At 54.9% G+C, this 19,243-nt stretch overlaps 1 protein-coding gene across 2 annotated transcripts in view; it reads right to left on the bottom strand.

Moving 5' to 3' along the window:
* Window positions 1-2,555: 2,555 nt before the first annotated feature.
* The window catches only part of SH3BP4 (SH3 domain binding protein 4), a 99,412-nt gene continuing 82,724 nt past the window's right edge, over window positions 2,556-19,243 (bottom strand). For both annotated transcript variants that reach the window (XM_052636983.1, XM_052636984.1), the window contains 3 exons: window positions 15,924-18,283; window positions 5,619-5,807; window positions 2,556-4,409 (listed from right to left, as the gene is read on the bottom strand). In XM_052636983.1, coding sequence (XP_052492943.1) covers window positions 4,185-4,409; window positions 5,619-5,807; window positions 15,924-18,283 — 2,774 coding nt within the window. In that variant the 3' untranslated portion in view covers window positions 2,556-4,184. The remainder of the gene's footprint in view (window positions 4,410-5,618; window positions 5,808-15,923; window positions 18,284-19,243) is intronic.

Genomic DNA, 19,243 nt, shown 5'->3' with positions numbered 1-19,243 from the left:
TCGCTCACTGTGAGCAGATTCTATACTGTCTGAGCCACCAGGGAAGTCCCTAGGTCCTCAAAGACAACTACAAATACCATAACTTCCATGCCAACTATTACCATTCTCAATGTCAAAATTAACATCGTCAAGGACTAGAAATTTTATCTGAGCATCTTGGACCAGCTTAGAGAATATTCAGTAAAAACAGGACTAAGCCATTCATATTCAGACTGTTGCTGCTGCTGCGAAGTCGCTTCAGTCGTGTCCGACTCTGTGTGACCCCACAGATGGCAGGCCACCAGGCTCCCGTCCCTGAGATTCTCCAGGCAAGAACACTGGAGTGGGTTGCCATTTCCTTCTCCAATGCATGAAAGTGAAAAGTGAAAGTGAATTTGCTCAGTCGTGTCCTATATTCAGACTAATAGTGCTCAAAGAAAGAACAGGACTAAGTTCTCATTTGCGACCTTGTGGAGTATACAGTCCATGGGATTCTCCAGGCCAGAATACTGGAGTGGGTAGCCGTTCCCTTGTCCAGCAGATCTTCCCGACTCAGGAATCAAACCCAGGTCTCCTGCATTGCAGGCAGATTCTTTACCAGGTGAGCCACCAGGGAAATGACTTTCACTTACCAGACATCATCCAGGTGTGACAAGGATTTTTCCTTTTAAGAGCAAACCCCTCGCCCCTCCAGCTTTTCCATTAACAGTAGTAATCTGAGAATACAGAACCTAGAACGCCAGCTGCCCTAACGATGAGCCCCACAGCCTCAGGGGCCAGGTGGTAAACTCTGGTTTGAAGGGGTCATTTGAGGACCTGTGTCCTCATTTAGGTCCCTGGAGTTCTTTCTGCTCCATTGAGAGAGCAGAAGGGGTGCTCAGAAGTTTCGACAGGCCAGGCTGATGCCACCTGTGGGTGGAGTCACTTGGCCACACTTTACTTGAAGGGAGGCTGGGAAACACGAGATGAGTCAGACACGGCTGAGCGACTGAACTGAACTGGGAAATACTTGAGCTGTTTGCTCAGGAAGGAAGTGGGTTTGGGTGAACCGAGCTGATCCTGTCCAGAGTAGCTTCCCATTGTAAAGATTCACCTCCTGCCGCCCCTCTGGCTTTTGCTTAAACCAGGCAGAGACCCTGGAGACAGATCCAGCTGGATTTCTTCCCCATCCTCCTAAGCAGACCACCGCCAAGGCCTGGGTATAGGGGGCTGGGCTGCGAGTTGAGCTCTGTTTCTCAAGATCTGCTGGAAGTCCCATCCCATAGCCCGTGAATGTGACCTTGCTTGGAAATAAGGTCATTAAAGAAGATCAGTGGCTCAGATGGTAAAGAATCTGCCTGCAATGCCGGAGACTTGGGTTTGTTACCTGAGTCGGGAAGTCACCCCGGAGAAGGGAATGGTTACCCACTCCAGTATGCTTGCCTGGAGAATCCCATGGTCAGAGGAGCCTGGTGGGCTACAGTCCATAGGGTCACAAAGAATTGGACACTACTAAGCAACTAACACACACACACACACACACACACACACACACACACACACACACACACAAGATCAAGTTAAGATGAGGTCACACTTGATTTGGGTGGGCCCTCTCCCATAACTGGGGTCCTTAAAGAGAGGTGTGGACAGGCACAGGGGGATGGCCATGGGACACCCTGATCTCAGGCTTCTGGCCTTCAGATCTGAGAAGATGGCACTTTGTGACAGCAGCTCTGGGCTAAAATCGCTGCCTCTGCTGCTAGCTTGTGTAAGTCAGGGGGCCTCGCTGAGCCCTTTCTCATCTGGCTGGTTCTGGTTGGTGGGGCTGGACTTGGCAAATGCTGAGGGATGATGAGGAAGGCAGAGGTGCGCTCAGAGGCTCTCGCTTGTTCAGCACACCCCAGGCCTGGGGAGGGGTCAGCCTCCGGTGGTCCCTGTGCCCCCTCAACGCTGCAGACACCGTTCCCCTGGTCTGGCCTGGCTGCTGCCTGCTTACGCCTTGACCTTGGACTCAAGTCACTTCTAAAGGAGGCTGGCCTTCTCCCCATCCTCCCCACCACCTCCAGGTGGGGCTGGGCCCCATCGGTTGCCCCCACCCCATTCCGTTCTCTCCTTGAGCTACGTGGTATTGCGGGAGTGAGGTGAGGGCAGGGCCTCTGGGAGTCTGTCTTGCTCTAACCTGATGTCCACGCTCAGCTGTGTACGGTGGGTGTGGGATTGGCCAATTCCAGGTGCAAAAGACTGAGAAAAAGGCAAGCCACCTGCACTTTTCGGTACTCTGGGCCACACTGATTCCTATTAGTCAGCAATGGCTGAGATGCCTATATTCCAAGAGCAATTAAATCAGCAGCAAGAAAACAAGATCCTCACTAACCCAAATGCCACCCTGTCATCTACGTCATGTCACCTTGACCATGATCGGGGGGCAGAGTGGGGAAATGGGACATTGTTCTGTGCATAGATACACTAGGTTTTGTGCTTTATTTAAAGTCTGGTTGAGTACAGAAACACACACACACACAGTTAGGTTAAAATATCCAAAGAAAATTTACTGCAACTTTTGTACAATTGAATTTGTGCTACAAGACACGTTGCATAGGAAACTATTTAAAGCCCCTGAGGAAAAAAATCTCCGCATTTAAGGTGCAACTGGTTTTGTTTCTTCTTTGGGGAAAAGTGAGAGAGGCTCTCTGGGAAGACTGAAGGCGGAGAGTGGCGCGCAGAATGTGAGATGATTTCGAGGGATGATGGGGAGGGGAATCGTGGGGTGTCTCGGTCTTTGCAGCATAAAATCTGTAGTGTTTTTTGTTGTTGTTTTCTAGCTGTGGGTCTTCCGAATCGGAATCAATAGCTGTAGAAGAATGTTTTAGCCCAATAAGGGATTTACATGGATTATACTAAGTAATTAACGCGCTTCCAGCAAGCAGATTTAGAGAATGAGATTCCGGAATCCCAGATGGTGCATCGCTCATGTAAGCACGGCGTGTGGCCCAGCACCTTCCTGGGCATCGACTCTATTGATCCTCCAGATGTTTCTTCACGCCCATCCCTCACTTTCTTCTGAGACAATGCAACCACGTGACTGCAGAATTCAGCCCAGCAAGGTGATCTCCAGCCATCAAGTCATCAAGGCAACCGTCAGCCAAGAGTCAGGCTCTGTTAGAACATTTTCAGACAATGGTCATCCTGCTCAGATAATCTTCATGCTGCTTTTTGTCTTTAAAGATTTCCCTATGCTCTTTATTTCCAAGGAGAGGCGAGACGGACAGACTAGGAGGGGAGAAGGGCTCCATTTCAGGTGAAGTGGAGTTTGGCAAACGCCAGCAGGCGTCTCTGGACACCAGCATAGGGTGTGCTTGTGGTGATGTGTTCTCTGTGCCCAGAAGAGAGGCTGTAAGCTCTGCAGCGAGCCTTCCCTGCCCCCAGGAGAAGCTGGGCGCGGCCTCTCAGAGCTGCAGGGACCACTTGGCTCCAGGTGGCGAAGGGCACACAGGCAAGGGCTCAGAAAGGCTTCACCTGTTTCGTGGCCGATCCTTCCTGCAACACGAGGCCAGGGTCGGAAGGTAATAAAAACAGGAGGGAAGCGTAGGACCAGGACAGCCTCAGAAAGAACGGGCAGGCACCGACTGGACTCGTTTACTGAGACACCACGTTTCCTATTTGATTTCTTTTTCACACACAGCCAAAAGGGTCCAGCGCCTGACAAGTGTCTTCCCGTGCTCAGTGGTGAAATGCAAAGTGTGTCCGACAACCAGAAACACTCCCACAACCCTTAAATACATATATACATCTGTCACATAATTTAAAAAGGTCTTTATAGAACATAAAAACCTCAACAGTATCTGACCCTAAGAAGTGTTTTTTTCTTTTAATTTAGGGTCCAGTAAAAAATTAGATAACCACCTTTCTGGTACGCCCTACCCCCATACTTTAAAAAAAAAAAACAAAACTGATTTTAAATTTAAATTTATACTTAACAAATAGAAAGCTATTTGATTGGCAACTACCTGCAGTAGAAATTCCCTTCGGGCCTCCCCCATGACGGAGAAGGCAGGTGGAACATCATACGTGTGCTTGGTCCTGGGTGAGGGTCCAGCTGGGAGGGCCCCTGGGTCTGTCTGAGCAGCTGACCCTTCCTCCCTCCCCAGTGCCACGTGCCCGCCCGGGCATCTGGGGCAGACAGAGGGTCCGCGCCCCAGAGCAGCAGGAGGTGGGGGACCTGTTCAAATCACGAAGTCATCATGGTCCACGGGACTGAAGGCAGAGGCTCGCAGGATGTCCAGGGAGTTTACCAGGATCAGGGTCCCCGTGAGGTGCTTCCAGCGCTTGGTGATGGGGTTCTTCATCTTGTCCAGGCCGATGTGCAGTTCCTGGATGACGTCCCGGTAGCTGTCCCCGATCTGGTGGCTCCAGGTGAGGAGAAAGTCGTAGGCGGGCTTCCACATGGCCTGGATGGTGCAGTCGTCCAAAACCAAAAGAGAGAGCAAAGATTAGGGGATGGTGAGAGAGCTGGTCTGAGTTACCTCTCCTAGTACCAGCATCATGAACCCCAAAGCAGAGTCGACCCCGTCCTGGGCTAGCACATTTCAGAGGGGAAAAGGCACTTTGCGTGAGAGCAGGTGGGCAGTGCTGAGAGTCAATTACCAGGTAGGTTGATAAGAAGTCAAGGGTCCCTGAGAAAGACAGAGGGGTCTGGGGCTCTCAAGGAGAAAAGGACAAACTTTTTTTTCCTACTTTGCTTTGTCTTAGTCAATAGAACAAAGTATCTTGCTCAAGTTCATATTTCTTCCTAACAAGAACCCTCTGACTAATCTTGTTATCTTAAGATGCTTATTGCTCTCATCTTAATTTCAGAGTGGGTCTGGTAAAAGTATATATGGCCTTGATAAGACTAGTGAGTGGGGGGCACTCTTTGTCCCCCTTCTGAAGTCTATGTCAGAAGATTTTTTTGTCCTTTTCATACTTTAATAAAACTCTGCTATACAAAAGCACCTGAGTGATCAAGCCTGGTCCCTGGTCCCGAAGCTAAATCTTCTTCAGAGATCATGAATCCAACACCGTTCACTGTAAGCTATCAGTACCACGTAGTGGCCGAGCCAACAGAAGGGGCCTCTTTCCTTCCAACCCCCATAGCACTTTCCATTTATTTAGAAACTCGCCATGTCAATAAAGGATGCCCTTACCCTGGGGACTTCCTGCTTCCTAGGTCTCAAGAGCCTTTCTGTCTTTCCAGAAGCTTAAAGTGACCTCCACAAAACAAGTGAGAAAACAGACGCTCTGAGTAGGGACCCAGCCAGCCTTGGCTGAAGCCGACAGCACACCAGGAGCTGTCCACCCAACCCTGTGCAGGGCAGAGCCCCATCGTCCTGCGTCCTCCAATTGGGCCGAAGGTAATTTAAGATCAGGATCAGTGAGGGACCGGCAGTTCCAAGGATGCTGTTCCAATGTCCTGCCTGACCGCAGAGCAGCCTCGCCACCACCCAGGGCCTGGCTCCCAACTAAAGACCCCGAGAAGGACGGATGTGCTCCCTCTCGCGAGCCTCCTCTGCACTGAGCACTTGCTTTCACACTTCAGCATCTGTCCTCCTAAAAAGGCTCTAATGTAGATGCTGTCACCACTGCATTTGACAGGTGGAGGGAAGGGCAGCTGGGCTCACCTCACTGTCCACCACCCCGTTCCTGTCCCGGTGGGGAGACTCGTATGCGTCCATCTGCTGCTTGGACACCTTGGCGAGCTTCTCGGCCAGCTCCCGCCAGCGCTGTGCCACCTCGACCGCCGTGGTCAGGAGCACGAAGTCTTGGATGAGTCTGACCACCAGGCCCTGGCAGTCCATCTTCAGTAAGGCCTGAGGAGGAAGGGGCGGAGATGAGGCAGGGCTGAGAGCAGGCTCTGGGCGCCCGGGAAGCTGGCCCCGCAGAGACCACATGCTGATTCCCTGGATGCTGTGGGGCTTGAGCACCCCCTCTGCTGGAACCCATGATTACAGGATGTACTGGGTCCCCCGACCTGCACATCCTCGCCCTCCTGGAACCTTCCAGTGTGACTGTAAATCACAGCAGGGTCTTTGCAGATGGAACCAGCTACCCAGCGGCCCTGGTGGACTAGGGTGCGTGCCCCTCATCCAATGACTGGTGTCCTTATGCGGCTGGCGTCCTTATGCAGAGAGAAACAGACACGCAGGGACAGAGGGAAGACTGGAGGTGGGGACAGGGTGCAGCTGCAGCACTGGAGCCCCCAGGAGCTGGGAGAGAGGCACGGACAGACCCCTGCAGAGCGCCCAAAGCCAGCCCTGTGACAGCCCCAGACGGAGGCAGGATGAACCTCAACTGCTTGGAGCCTCCCGGCCTGCGGTTCTTCCACTCGGTAGCCCCAGGACACTGATGGGCGGGGTGGGTGAGATGAAGGCTGTTCATGTGTTCCTGCCGCCACTGGGGAAACTGGAGAAGTGATGCGCTTGACCCAGATGGCCAGTGCAGGACGGTCTGGGTGCAGAGCAGGACAAGCTGCCGTCAGCAGGTGGGGAGCCCTGACTCACAGAAGAGACGCAAGAGGGGGCTCAGATTGGGACCTGGAGTGCAGAGCGAGATCCGGGACCCTTGGGTTTTGGAGACACACAAAAGGCTGGGATACAGAGAGGCTGAGAGAGGCCAAACCATCAAGAGTCTCCAGAGTCGATGGGACCCCACCCTTGTCAAAACCGTGACAGATTTCCAATGTGTCTCTGCACAGGGCTCATTAACTGTGGAGGGACGGGGGGTCAGGAGGAGAGAAGTGCTGTCAGCTGGGAAGGAGGCAATGGGCAGATTCCCGGGCCACGTCCCTGTGTGACCCGAACAGCATGTGGCCCCTCCTTGGATGTCATCCCCCATCCAGGTGAGGGGCTGGTCCATTGGGCAGGCTTTCAACACAGGGCTTGCTGCCCCGGGGTTCTGTGCAGCCAGGCTGGAGGCGGGGGTCACAGTAACATTTCTGGCTTAAAGAAATGAATCCACATCAGTATTGCAAACCCACAGGTCTGCTGTCTCCACACGTCACCCCAAGCCACACGGACGTCTGCTGGGTGTCGGGCTGTAGGTCCCATGGAGCCGGCACAGAGTGGGTGACTGTGGGTGGCCAGGATGGAGCCCCGGCAGGAGAAAAAGACTCGGTGAGGATCAGACCCACCTAAGCCACAGAGCCAAGGCTCACCCCAACCTCATTCACCCAGAAGATTCCTGGATTACAGCCTAATAGCTGCAGAAGGGAGCCTCCAGGGCCCCAGAGATGGGGTCTGAGATGCCCTGGGGCCCTTGGACATCAAGGATGCAACTGAAGAGACACTGAGACCAGGCCCCGCCTCCTTTCTGTCCCTGTACATTCTGTCCAAGCACCTGAGGCTGTCACTTCAAGGGTCCGCAGAAAAAGTGCTAAAAACATCAAGACACCTACCAGCCAGCCCCTCCCCAGCTGAGCCAAACATGCTGTTCGCTTCAAACATTTTGTGAAGCTGTGGGCAGCCTGGCACCCGAGCAAGGTCAGTCTGCTGGGCTGCTACTTGAAAGAACGCAGCTATTTTAGACTAAGCGTTCTCATTGAAGCTTTACATTTATTTGGGGGAACTTAACAAAATGAAGGGACAGTGACTTTGGGCAGGAGGGCTCGCAGAATGCATGGGCATCTCAATCTTTACCTTTAAAACATAAGCTCATTCTGAGGCCATCCAGGGTCCAAGGGCTTAGCAACTGGCTTTAAGGTGGGAAACCAGAAGAGACGACCATGTGGTCCTTTTCTGATTTTTGTCTTTATAAATAAACCGCTATCATTGAGTCCTTCCGGTGAGCCGGGCACGGGGCTCATCTAACTCCCCAGAAGCCCCATGGAGAGAAGAAAAGCTCACCCCAGTTTGCAGATAAAATTGAGAGGTCAGGGTCCAGTGTTGGAGCTGGTCTGGCCTCCAGGCAGCCTGTCCCCGGCTCCCACTCACTGTGTGGGCTGCGTGGTGTCTGATTTATAGACCCCGTGGACACTGGGTGACTTGTCCAGGGTCTCATAGCTCGAGGGGACAGGAGTGCTGCATGGTCTGTTTTATAGACCCTGTAGATGCTGGGTGGCCTGTCCAGGGCCCCACAGCTCGAGGGGGCTGAGGGGAGGCAGGTAAGATTTCCTGGCACTCAGGCCAATGGCCTTGCCAGCTCTGTGGGCACCACGTGACTTCAGGACCCGTGCATGAGGCTTCAGCGCGATGATCCAGACGTTTCAGAAACTGGTCTCTTTGAATTTAGATATCTTCAAGTGACATTGTTTGAAAAAAATTAAATGTTTACTAGATTTGTACTGCAGAACATGTTCACGGTATGGGGGGTAGGGATGTGTGATATATTGGTAGAATTCAGGATTTAAATTCTTTTGCTTGAATAATAACAATAATAAAGAAAACAAGGTCCTACTGTACAGCTCAGGGAACTATAGTCAATATCCTGTGATAAACCATAATAAATATGAAAAGGAATGTCTCTCTCTATATGTATAACTGAATCACTTTGCTGTGCAGCAGAAATTAACACAACACTGTAAATCAACTATATTTGAATAGTAAAAAAAATTAAAAGAAAACTTTTGGGGTGGTGTGGTTTGAGCCCAGAGGCACAGGGGAGGCAGGGCCCCTGCTAGCCACGCCTACTGTTCTGAGACGGACCCAGCCAATCCCCAGTGACAACGTCCCTCCTAGGCTTCCTCATAGTGTCCCGGCAGCACGTGTGTGCTCAGCTGCCTGTTTTCCAAGTAACAGAACACTTCAGAGTCACCTGCTTCTGATTCGGGGATCCCTGGTGGGGGTGTTCAAAGCTGCTCTCTCCTCAGGGTACAGGGCACAGGGACAAAGGTCCTGAGGAACTCAGACCCTCTCTCTGGCCCCTGAGCGGCTACAGCTGGGACCAGGTGCTGCCCACACCGTCGCCAAGGGGTAGTTCATACATTTTTTTTTTTCTGAAGGATGCATTTTGGGTGCCCACCAAATCTCAGAAATAACTTTTTCTCAGCTGCAGGGGTCTGGTTCTGGAATCTTTTCCCTGTGGCACCTCTTTAGTTTCTGCACACACAAGTTAACACAGGTAATCACAGGGAACAGAACACACCCAAGGAAGCAAAGCACAAAACTGGCCCCAGCTCGACTCTCAGTAGCTGCAGTGACCGTGCCTTAGGTCAGGGTGGCCAAGCCTGCTCTGTAGGGCGAGACAGGATCTGTTTCTGGCTCTGCAGGCAGGGAGGGGGTCTCTGCCTTGGCTACGTGACTGCGGTGGGGCGAGAGAGCACAGACAGCACTTGAACAGGTAGGCTCGGCTGTGTTCCAGCAAAACTTCCCTTACAAAAGCAGCTGGCCCTCCGGCCAGGGTGCCAATCCCCGTTTGAAAAGACATTCTTATGAGAATACGACAAGCATCATTCTGCCCTATGCTCATTCCAAGCTTCCACTGCGGAGGTTCAAACACCAGAAGGGCAGTCACCATGGCAACCCTGCTCCTCCCTGTATCAGCGCCCTCGGGGCTTCGGGACCACCTGGCAGGAAAGAGCCCAGAAACCTCCCTAAGTGTACAGCTGGTAGGTAGCGGCATCCTCTTCCGGGGGAGAAGGTAGTTTTGCTCCCATTTCAGAGAATTCCTTCATCCCAACCTCTCCAGCCCCAACTCTCCCTGATCTCAACACTCCCCTTATTTCCATTTGCTTCTCCAGGTTCTCAGTGTTGATTTCACCTACGACCTTACTCTTAAAACCACCACCTGCCTAGACTTCAGAGAAACTCCCCCTGAGAGCCCACAGCATCCTTCCCTCCCGCCCCTGGACTTCCACCGCCACCACCCGTGACTCCTGGTCACCCACCCCGACGGCTTCGCTCCTGGCGGCCCCAGGACCAGTTCTGATTGCTGGCTTAGGCCCCTTCAGGAGAGGTCGCCCTGTCCACAGCCCGGTTCCTCCTGCAGTTCCAGCCAACTCTCCGTCCTTCCCTCCCAGCCCGGAGGGCAGACTCCTTGCTGCTCCCTCAGGGTGTAACCCCCAGAGTCAAGAATAGCCTTACGTCGAAAGAGTGTTGCTAAATGAAAACATTTCCAGTTCTTACAGAGCTAGGTTTCTGAGGGGTCTGTCTGCCACCCTCCACACACATGTGCGCGCGCGCACACACACACACACACACACACACACACGAGATGGCCATCACCCAAATCCTCATCGTCCTCGAGTAGGAGCCAAGCCCTCCCCTCCACTCACTGTAGTCCCCAAGTCCTGGAACAAATACACAGCAATGTTTCCCACCTGGATTTTCAACCACACTCAGAAAACTCTTCCCCAGACCCACAAAGTGTGTCAAAAGCAGCATCAATGCCTTAAAAACAGAACACACTCTGCCATTTCTCAGCCTCACACGTGTTGCGTGTTCAGTCGCTCAGACGCGTCCAACTCTTCCGCGAGCCCCTGGACTATAGCCTGCCAGGCTCCTCTGCCCATGGGATTTCCCAGGCAAGAATACTGCAATGGGTTGCCATTTCCTTCTCCAGGGCATCTTCCCGACCCAGGGATCGAGTTCACATCTCCCGCATTGGCAGGCGGGTTCTTTACCCCTGAGCCACCTGTGGAAGCCCTCTCACTCTCATAAAACAAAACTAAATCCCAGACGTGGGAACCCAAGGCTCAAAGAGGCGAGAAGGGTGCACACCCACCAGCAGGGGCCACTCAGTCCGGTCACTGCAGAGACAGAGATGGACACCGGTGGGCTTTTAAATCATCCCCTGTCACTCTCGGGCCTTGCTCGCCTCAATGTGACCCCGCTGCCATGGCCAAAGCTGGCTCCTCCTCCTCTGGAGGGTGCCTGCAGCCGGCAGAATGCTGTCACGAAACGGAGGGGACGAGCCTGCAGAGTCGCGGGAACAGGACCTGCCTCGGAGCAGCGTTGGTAACGGTGAGACCAGGCGCCACGGCTTTCCTGGAGACGGAGGACCAGAGCATCTGCCCAGCTGGGGGCGGCAGCTCCGCACAGACCCAGAGCCGCCTGCTCACATGCTCCGGGGAGAGAAGCTGACCACAGACAGTGCAGGGCAAACCCAGGGAACGGAGGAAGACCCATGGTGTCTACACTGCAGACCGCTAACACAGGCTGCTTTGGAAGACGGGCCCGGAGTGGGGGCCTTCTGCTGCTGTTTCTCAGGACTGGCAAATAACAATGCAAAAAGAGTATCTGCCATCTTCACAAACAGAAATTCTAATGAGGACTATCTTCATTTTGGAAAAAAAAACAAAACTGGGATGAGCCACAGCAGCGGGCCAGACCCAGGACCCCGGGGGGGTCTGAAGGTCAGCATGGCTGTGCACGTGGCCTGGGGACCACCCCTCTGGGCCACAGCATAGACCCGGAGCCATCCGACCCCCACCCAGCATGGCAGGACGGAGAGAAAGCCCAGGGCCTCCTCGCAGGCCGCCTGCCCTCTTGCCAAGGTGGGCCAGGCCAAGGGTGGGGGGGGGGTGGGGGGCACTGCCTGTCAGCCAAGTGGCTCGGAGGCTGGGAGGTGACAAGGTACAACAACACAGCTGGGTGGGTCCCCAAGGAGAAGGACACACCTGGGTCCCCTTCCCGTCCCCTAAAACACTTACCCCATCCCCCGGCCCAACTCTCAAGGAATAAAGCACGAGTGTCATCTAGCCTGGGCCACCCCCACCGTCAGCACGCGGTCATCTCGCCTCAGCCCAGCCTCTGGCGCTACCCCACCCCCTGTCCCCTGCACCCTTGGCCCTTGCCCATGTTGTGCCTTCAACCCAACAGCCCCTCTCTGCTGGGTGGGCCGCAGCCCACCTCCCATGTCAGCCCCTCTCTGCTGGGTGGGCCGCAGCCCACCTCCCATGTCAGCCCCTCTCTGCTGGGTGGGCCGCAGCCCACCTCCCATGTCAGCCCCTCTCTGCTGGGTGGGCTGCAGCCCATCCCCTGTGTCAGCCCCTCTCTGCTGGGTGGGCCGCGGCCCATCCCTCGTGTCAGCCCTCCCCCCACATTTGCCTTTCCCTGGCCCACTCACGTCAAGGGGATCTTTTCTTCGGGGCCCATCACTGATCGGTCCTTCACGCCTGTGGGTGTTCACTCTGCGTCTCCCTCAAGGAAAGGCGCAACACCCCACCCCCAAATAAGGGCACAGTAGACACCCGAGACATGTTTCGTGCACATGCAGTACAAACACCCACCCTGGCTGGATGGGGCGGCTCTTCCGAGCTCTGTTAGAAGCCGCAGCCATATGCCCGCCACCAGCTCCCCCTGGCTTGTTTCTGACAACAGAACTTGACTTCAGAAGCTCTTCAAATATGTGGTGCTTCTTCCAGCATCTTCCCAACCACAAGTCCCACCAGCCAGTGATCCTCAGGGGGGTTCGTTCAAACCTCTCTCATGCCTGGCGGTGCTCCGCGAGCTCCGTCCATCCTGGCTACTCTCCTCAGGGTCAGCGTCTCACCTCCCCCCACGTCCATGATAGTCGGGGTGGTGGTAGCGTCACCCGTGTTAGACGGCCATCTTTTGTCACAGACAGGTAGGGCCTCTACTGGAGAGCTGGGCAGACCGGGGACAGAGGGGTGCTTTCCACGGTGGTTACACCGTGCGGGTGACAGGGCCGCAGAGCAACAGCTGGAGGTCACAGCTACATAAGGTGCTGCTGGACCAGCTCTGATACTGAACAGATGCACTAAAACGGTGAAAGAGGGAACGGAACCAGAGAACAGAAACACACCCGACCTCAGGAGACTGCGTCCAGGTCAGATTCTCAGCCTGCATCACTCGTTCACTCACGTGTTCACTCATGCATCAGGTGTCTGGGTGTTTCCTGTGTGCCAGCATCCTTTCCCTCGTGGAGTTCATATCCAACTAGCCTCATGATAAGGACTGTGAACACGAGTAAACAAGAGCATTTCGGATTTGAGAGAGCGCCATGAGGACAAAACTACACAGAGAGTAACACAGGGAGCCTGGTGCAGTGACCCAGAGGCGCCAGGTCCCTTCATCGAGGGCGGCAGGCAAGGTCTGACAAGGACATCTGAGCCGGATCTGCAGGACATAAAACGCAACCATGTGAAGCTGGAGCGGAGAGAATTCCAGGCAGAGGGAACGGCATGTGCAGAGGCCCGGGGCAGGGGCAGCCAGGTGCACCCAAGACACGGAGAGACGGCCACCGGTGTAGCCGGTGTGCAGCGGCAGGTACGACCCCCAGCGGCGGGCCAGGCGGGGCCGGGTCTTACAGGGCCTGTGGGCCGGAGGAAGGGGCTGGACCTTGTTCTCAGGGCAGTGGAAGGCTGGACAACTCAGTCCTCGGTTCCTTTTTCTTCTCCTCTGCCTGCAAATGTACTGTCCGAAAACCTTCACCACTTTTAATTCATTCAATCACTGCTTCCAAACCAAGGAGTTATAACGGAACAGAAAGCTACCTTCAAAACGAGAGGGGTAGGGAAGAGGTGGTCTGCCTGTGACAGGGCTGCAGAGACGGGGGCGGGTTAAATCAGCCACTGAGGCCACAGGAAGCCTGACTGCCCAGTGATTTGTTAAGTCCCTGGAAATAAAACACCTGGTTTCCAGCGACTCCCCAGACACGCTGGGATAAATCAGCCTGTGGTTTCTAGAAGTTTGGCCAACCATTCAAACCTGCCAGCCCACAAGATGAGGCGATAGGAGAGGAGCCGGGGAGGGGTGGGAGAGGGGAAACACTGCTAAACCAGTTCCACTGTTGCACCGCAAATCCAACCTTGTCCCAGGGCCACGCTCCTGCCAAGGTCGGGTTTCATTTCCTCCTTGCCTGGGAGTCCTGGTGGGTGCGGGGCTGGCAGGGGATGGGGGGAGGTCCGAGTTGCACATGGAACCCCGCTCCCCTCCTGACTAACCCAAGGAAGCGTCCCGAAAAACCCGCTCTCAGAAAAAGCTCCTCAAGTTGAACAAAAAGATGAAAAGAAACAAGTTGGAAATGGAAGCTGAGCGCCACCTCCTCAGTCTGCCCAGGTTCATTCATCCTGTCCCATTCAAGGAATGATTTCTAGCTGTGAGGAAGGACCAATTAAATACCCTTCATGGTCCATGAATGCATATCATTTCACCATCCAGGAGAATCCCTGCTGGTGGCTCCCTCCTGCCCCCCTGCATGAGGTCCATCCACGAGGGCACCGCGCAACTCAGGCTGGACACAAACTGTGAGAATTGATCTCACGGGTGGGCTGGCGGGATGAGCCCTGAAGGGGGGCCCTGGCTCCTTGCTGTGTGGGAGCCCCATCCAGTGCCTGGGCAGGTTCCTCTGTTGCCCATCCCCCCGACTGAAGCTACCATCAGTGATGGATGCCCTCGGTGACCTCCTGGTTGTCACCTCCAGGTCCGGTCTCCCTCCTGTGGGCAAAGTCAGGCTCTTATCCCGTTCCGTGTGTCTGGCACTTTGTATTATTGTGGGGCCACTGTCACGGGGTCTTTCTTGATGCCTTGCTTCCTGTGAGGCTGCCGGTCATGCTCCCTGCAACAGGGGCCATGCCCCCGTGGACCGTATCCCTTTTGCACCCCCCAGCCCCAGGGGGCAGCACGGGACGTGAATGCAACACCTCCATCCACGCACACACCCTCACACCCACACAAACACGCCGGGCCCATCCCATTCCAACAGGCGCTCACTCAGAATGGCAGGTGCTGGGGGAAGGAGGGGAGTTGAGGTGACAGAAATGCAGGGGCGCTGGGAGTCATACCTTACAGGGCTTAGGAGGTGAAAAGGGCTGTGTGGAATGGGCAGAACGAGGAAAAAAACAGGTTATGACCGAGTCACCGGCTTCCCACGGGAACAAAAACTAGTGGCGTGTTCGTATCGGGGGACAGGGAAGGGAACTGAGTCGGCTTCTGTTACAGAAAGAATTAACAGAATGTCTGCTGGCATGAATTCAACCAGGGATGCCCAGAAGGCATCAAGCTTCTCCCAGGTAACTGCACCGGCAGTCAGAGTGACCAGCGCAGAGCCCAGGCCTGTGAGGAGCTGTGAATGGGTAAGGCAGGCGCTTTCCAGTTGGTTTATAAGCTCTAACCAGCAGGGGGTGCTCTAACCACCCCCTTCTTTACTTAGGATTCCAGTTCCCAGTTGTGCTTGGCAAAAACAGAGGCTGTCCTCACTCGAGTTTTCTGAAGGAAATTACCCTGAATGTTCACTGGAAGGACTGATGCTGAAGCCCCAAGAATACTTTGGCCACCTGATGAGCCGACTCATTGGAAAAGACCCTGATGCTAGGAAAGATTAAGGGCAAGAGGAGAAAGGGATGACAGGGGATGAGATGGTTGGATGGCACTGCCCACTCGATGGACATGAGTTTGAGTAAGCTCCGGGAGATAGAGAAGGACGAGGAAGCCTGGGGTGCTGCAGTTCATGGGGGTGGCAAAGAGTTGGACGTGACGACAACTGAACAACAACAATAACAACCACAACGTCACCCCAAATCAAACAGAAGCAAAACGGAGGAAGAGGAAATGATACTGAGGAGGGTAGAACCTTCAAGTAAGAACCAGACAGAAAAATTCACATTGTGATCAAGTTAGACTTTGGGGCAGTGGTTCACCAAACTTTCATGTCACAGGTCCCCCTGGAGATCTGAGGAAAGGATGGATTTCCTCCCAGGAGATCTAAACAGGAGCGGGTGGACACAGGGCCCCCTGGTGCCCCAACCCCCACATCCGGCAGGGGGAGATGCATTCTGACCTCACAAATTCAGTGGGAGGAGACCTGAACGACCCTCACGCCCCGGTGGCGCTGAGCTGTTTGGGGCTCCCCTCCCCGAGGCCCACGTAAATGCCTGTCCCCAGGTGTATGTGAGTGTCCAGGAGCAGAGAGGGGCCCCAGACCCTGGGCCCACCGACTGAGGAAACCACTCCTGTGCCCGTGTGTGCCAGGGCTTTAAGGCCAGACTGGGCCCCCAGCCTCCACGAAGCCGTGCCCCACCGGCCACTCACCATCATGAGCTCCTTCTGGAAGGACTTCCGGTCTTTGTTGTCCGTGTTGTTGCAGTCTTCCTTCAGCTTCTCCAGGACGGACGCTACCCGCTCGGGCTCGCTGTCCAGCTCGGCCCGGCAGAAGAAGGTGAGCGGCAGGTCCCCGTAGCCCAGGGCGTCAGCGAAGGAGCGCCAGCTGCTGACATTCTCCATGAGCAGCGTGCGGACAGAGGCGTAGATGTAGGTGAGGAATTTGCAGGGCCGCAGGATCTGCTCCAGCAGCACGGACGTGCTCAGCTCGGGCCCTGCCAGCAGGCTGGGCCGCGCCTTGCCCACCACCAGCACGTTCTTGGCGTGCACCAGGCCCACCCTGCCCTGGTGGTAGCCGATGTACCACTCCTTCGTCCAAAGCTGCCCCTTGAGCCGGATCTTCTCCTCGCTGAGCAGGGCGATGGCGTCGCCCTTCTTGTACTCCAGCAGGTAGTGGTTCTTGCTCTGCCGCACCACCGTCTTGAGTAACTTGCCGAACTTGAGGCTGGACACGGGACGGTCCTGAAACGTCGGGTACTTGGTGGTGGCGGCCAGCGGCGACAGGATAATCTTCCCCACCTCATTCTTCTTGAGGAAGCGTCTCTGCCCGGATGGCTTGATGGCACTTTTAGGGGGCGGCTGGGGGGTCTGCACACAGAACTGGGTGAGGATGGCCTCCTGGTCGTCTTTCACCTGAACCCGCAGCGTGAAGTCGGAGAGCTCGCTGGGGTTCTGGCATGTGATGGGGAAGATGAGGCGGCTAACCTTGCCCAGCTTCACCTGGAACCCTCTCACGGCCTTGGCCTGGTCGCTGGCTTTGACCTCGTAGTTGGTCATGTTGGAAAACACACAGACTTGGAGATCCTGGGGCCTGGACAGAATGAACTGGTGCTTGCCCCAGAGTTGCAGGGCCACTGGGGCCGGGGTAGGGGCCTGGCGGGTGACCTCGCTGACCAGGAGGGTCTTTGGGGCGCAGTCATGCCCAAAAATGGTCACCACTGTCTTGAAGGACGGGTGGATGTGTTTGGGGCCGTAGAGACCCACGGTGACTTTTTTATTGATGAAGTCCCAGACCGTGGAAGGGTAGAGGATGTTCGGGCCGTGGGCGACGATGGCCAGGTACATACAGGGCTCCAGGTTGTCCAGCTGGACCTGGACTGTGTCCCCGTAGCTGTAGGCGAGAGGGATGGGGACGTAGGGCCCCTCTTTGGAGTCGCTCCTCAGGCACTGGAGGCCCACCGTGCTTTTGCTGAAAATGTCGCTCTTCACCTCGGCTGACACCTTCATCTCCAGGATGAGGTGGGTCTTCACCTCCAGGGTGCTCAGCTTCACCTCCAGCACTGGGCTGATGGAGCTGCACCGGTCGCTGTTGAGCTCCAGCGGGGGGTCCAGCAGAGCCTTCATGGAGACCTGCTGCATCTCCCCGGGAGCCACGTGGCCCTCGGGCACGTGGATGCTGATGTTGGCGTCAGGCAGCTGGACGGCGCCCCCTGAGCTGTCCAGCTTGCACACGATGTTCGTCTCTACCGCCTGGGTCTGGCCCCACCCAGGGCTCTGGCCCAGCAGGTCCAGGTCGTGGCAAGACCGGGCCAGCTTCCGGTGGCTCAGCCAGGCGGCCCGGAAGTCCTCGCGGCTCTGGAACTGCTCGGGGGCTGGCGATTTCAAGCCCGTGAAAAACCCTGAGGACGCGGGCGCATCGGACTTGGCCTGGAGCACGGACAGCTCCGAGAGGCTGTAGGAACGCTTGCTTCGGAAGAAAGGGTTGTCCCGCTTGACGGGCGGCTCCGCGGGGAGGCGGCCGGCGGCCGGCAGCTCATCGAAGATGTTGCCGGTGCTGTTGGTGGTCGCCGAGCTGGACTCGGTGAAGGAGGATGTGCCCGTGTCGAAGAGGAGCAAGTCCACGGCGCTTCTGGGCGTCAGCTCGTCCACGCTGGGCATCGCCGGGATGTTCCCGTTGAGAAATGGGTTCGTCTGGACTCCGCTCCAGAAAGGATTATTACTGTAGGCTTTGCTGGATTCCTTCTTGGCATCCGTCCACCCCCCGAGCAAATCGAGCTCCTTGGCGACTTCATCCGGGCTGTCTGGAAGATTGTCAATCATCCCGCTGTCGCTGAGGGTGGAGTTCCGGTAGTTTAAGGGCTGCACGTAGGAGGAGGGGATGTAGCCCATCTCCGTGGTGTTGTGCGCGTACCACCACTCCCCGCCCGACGTGTCCAGGACATACAGGTGGTCGCCCTTGGAGAACTTGAGGGTGGTGAAGTTGGTTGGGCAGTAGTCCTTGATTGCAATCACCTCCTTCGCGTTTCCAAAGGGTGTGGGATTGTCGACGAGCAAGGCACTGGGAGAAGGCACTGTGCAAAATAAAGAACAGGAGGTGAGGGTGGGCTCCCAAGAAGAGGCAGAATGTTGTCCCAAGACACAAAGAAAAGAAGCCTGGGAAACCATCACCCCCGACATGGAGACAACAAGCCAGGCATAATCGACAGAAACCAACCAGTGAAATCTGGGGTCTGATTCACCTGGATGAATTCTCCCCAAATTCCATCACATCCCAATCACAGTCTAAGTCAGGTAGAAAGCCTCTCCACCATCCACAGAAATACAAATCAGCATGATAGAATTATCCGATGTCCTGGGTTTTACCATAAAGCAGGCTGAGTGCCGAAGTATTGATACTTTCAAACTGTGGTGCTGGAGAAGACTCTTGAGTGTCCCTGGGACTGCAAGGAGATCAAACCAGTCAGTCCTAAAGGAGATCAACCCTGAATATTCTTTGGAAGGACTGATGCTGAAGCTGAAGTTACAAAAATACTTTGGCCCCCTGATGCAAAAAGATGACTCATTGGAAAAGACCATGATGCTGGGAAAGACTGAAGGCAGGAGGAGAAGGAGGTGGCAGAGGATGAGATGGTTGGACGGCATCATAGGCTCAATGGACATGAGTCTGAGCAAGCTCCGGGAGATGGTGAAGGACAGGGAAGCCTGCAGTGCTATACAGTCCATGGGGTCACAAAGAGTCAGACATGACTAATTGACTGAATGACAACTGGGGTTTTAAACATCTCCTTTTAACTGGACTTTTCTTGATTTAACTAACTTACTGGGACTGCTGCTAGGTCAAAAGAGAAGTTGAAAGTGATTTAGAAAAACAGTGTTAAATGACCCAATGCGTGTAACCAAAGACCAGGAAAGCCCTCCAGCAGAAATCTCTTTGTGTCTAAAAACCAATTCCACTCTCTCCCTTCCAAATAAAATACATAAACTGAGGGGAACGTACCCTTGATAATCAGACCCGTTTCCTGGTTCCCAAG

This window comes from Budorcas taxicolor, chromosome 3, assembly GCF_023091745.1.
Source record: "Budorcas taxicolor isolate Tak-1 chromosome 3, Takin1.1, whole genome shotgun sequence".
Lineage (NCBI taxonomy): Eukaryota > Metazoa > Chordata > Mammalia > Artiodactyla > Bovidae > Budorcas > Budorcas taxicolor.
Note: the sequence above shows the minus strand (reverse complement) of the source record. Positions and strands in the feature narration are given on the sequence as shown.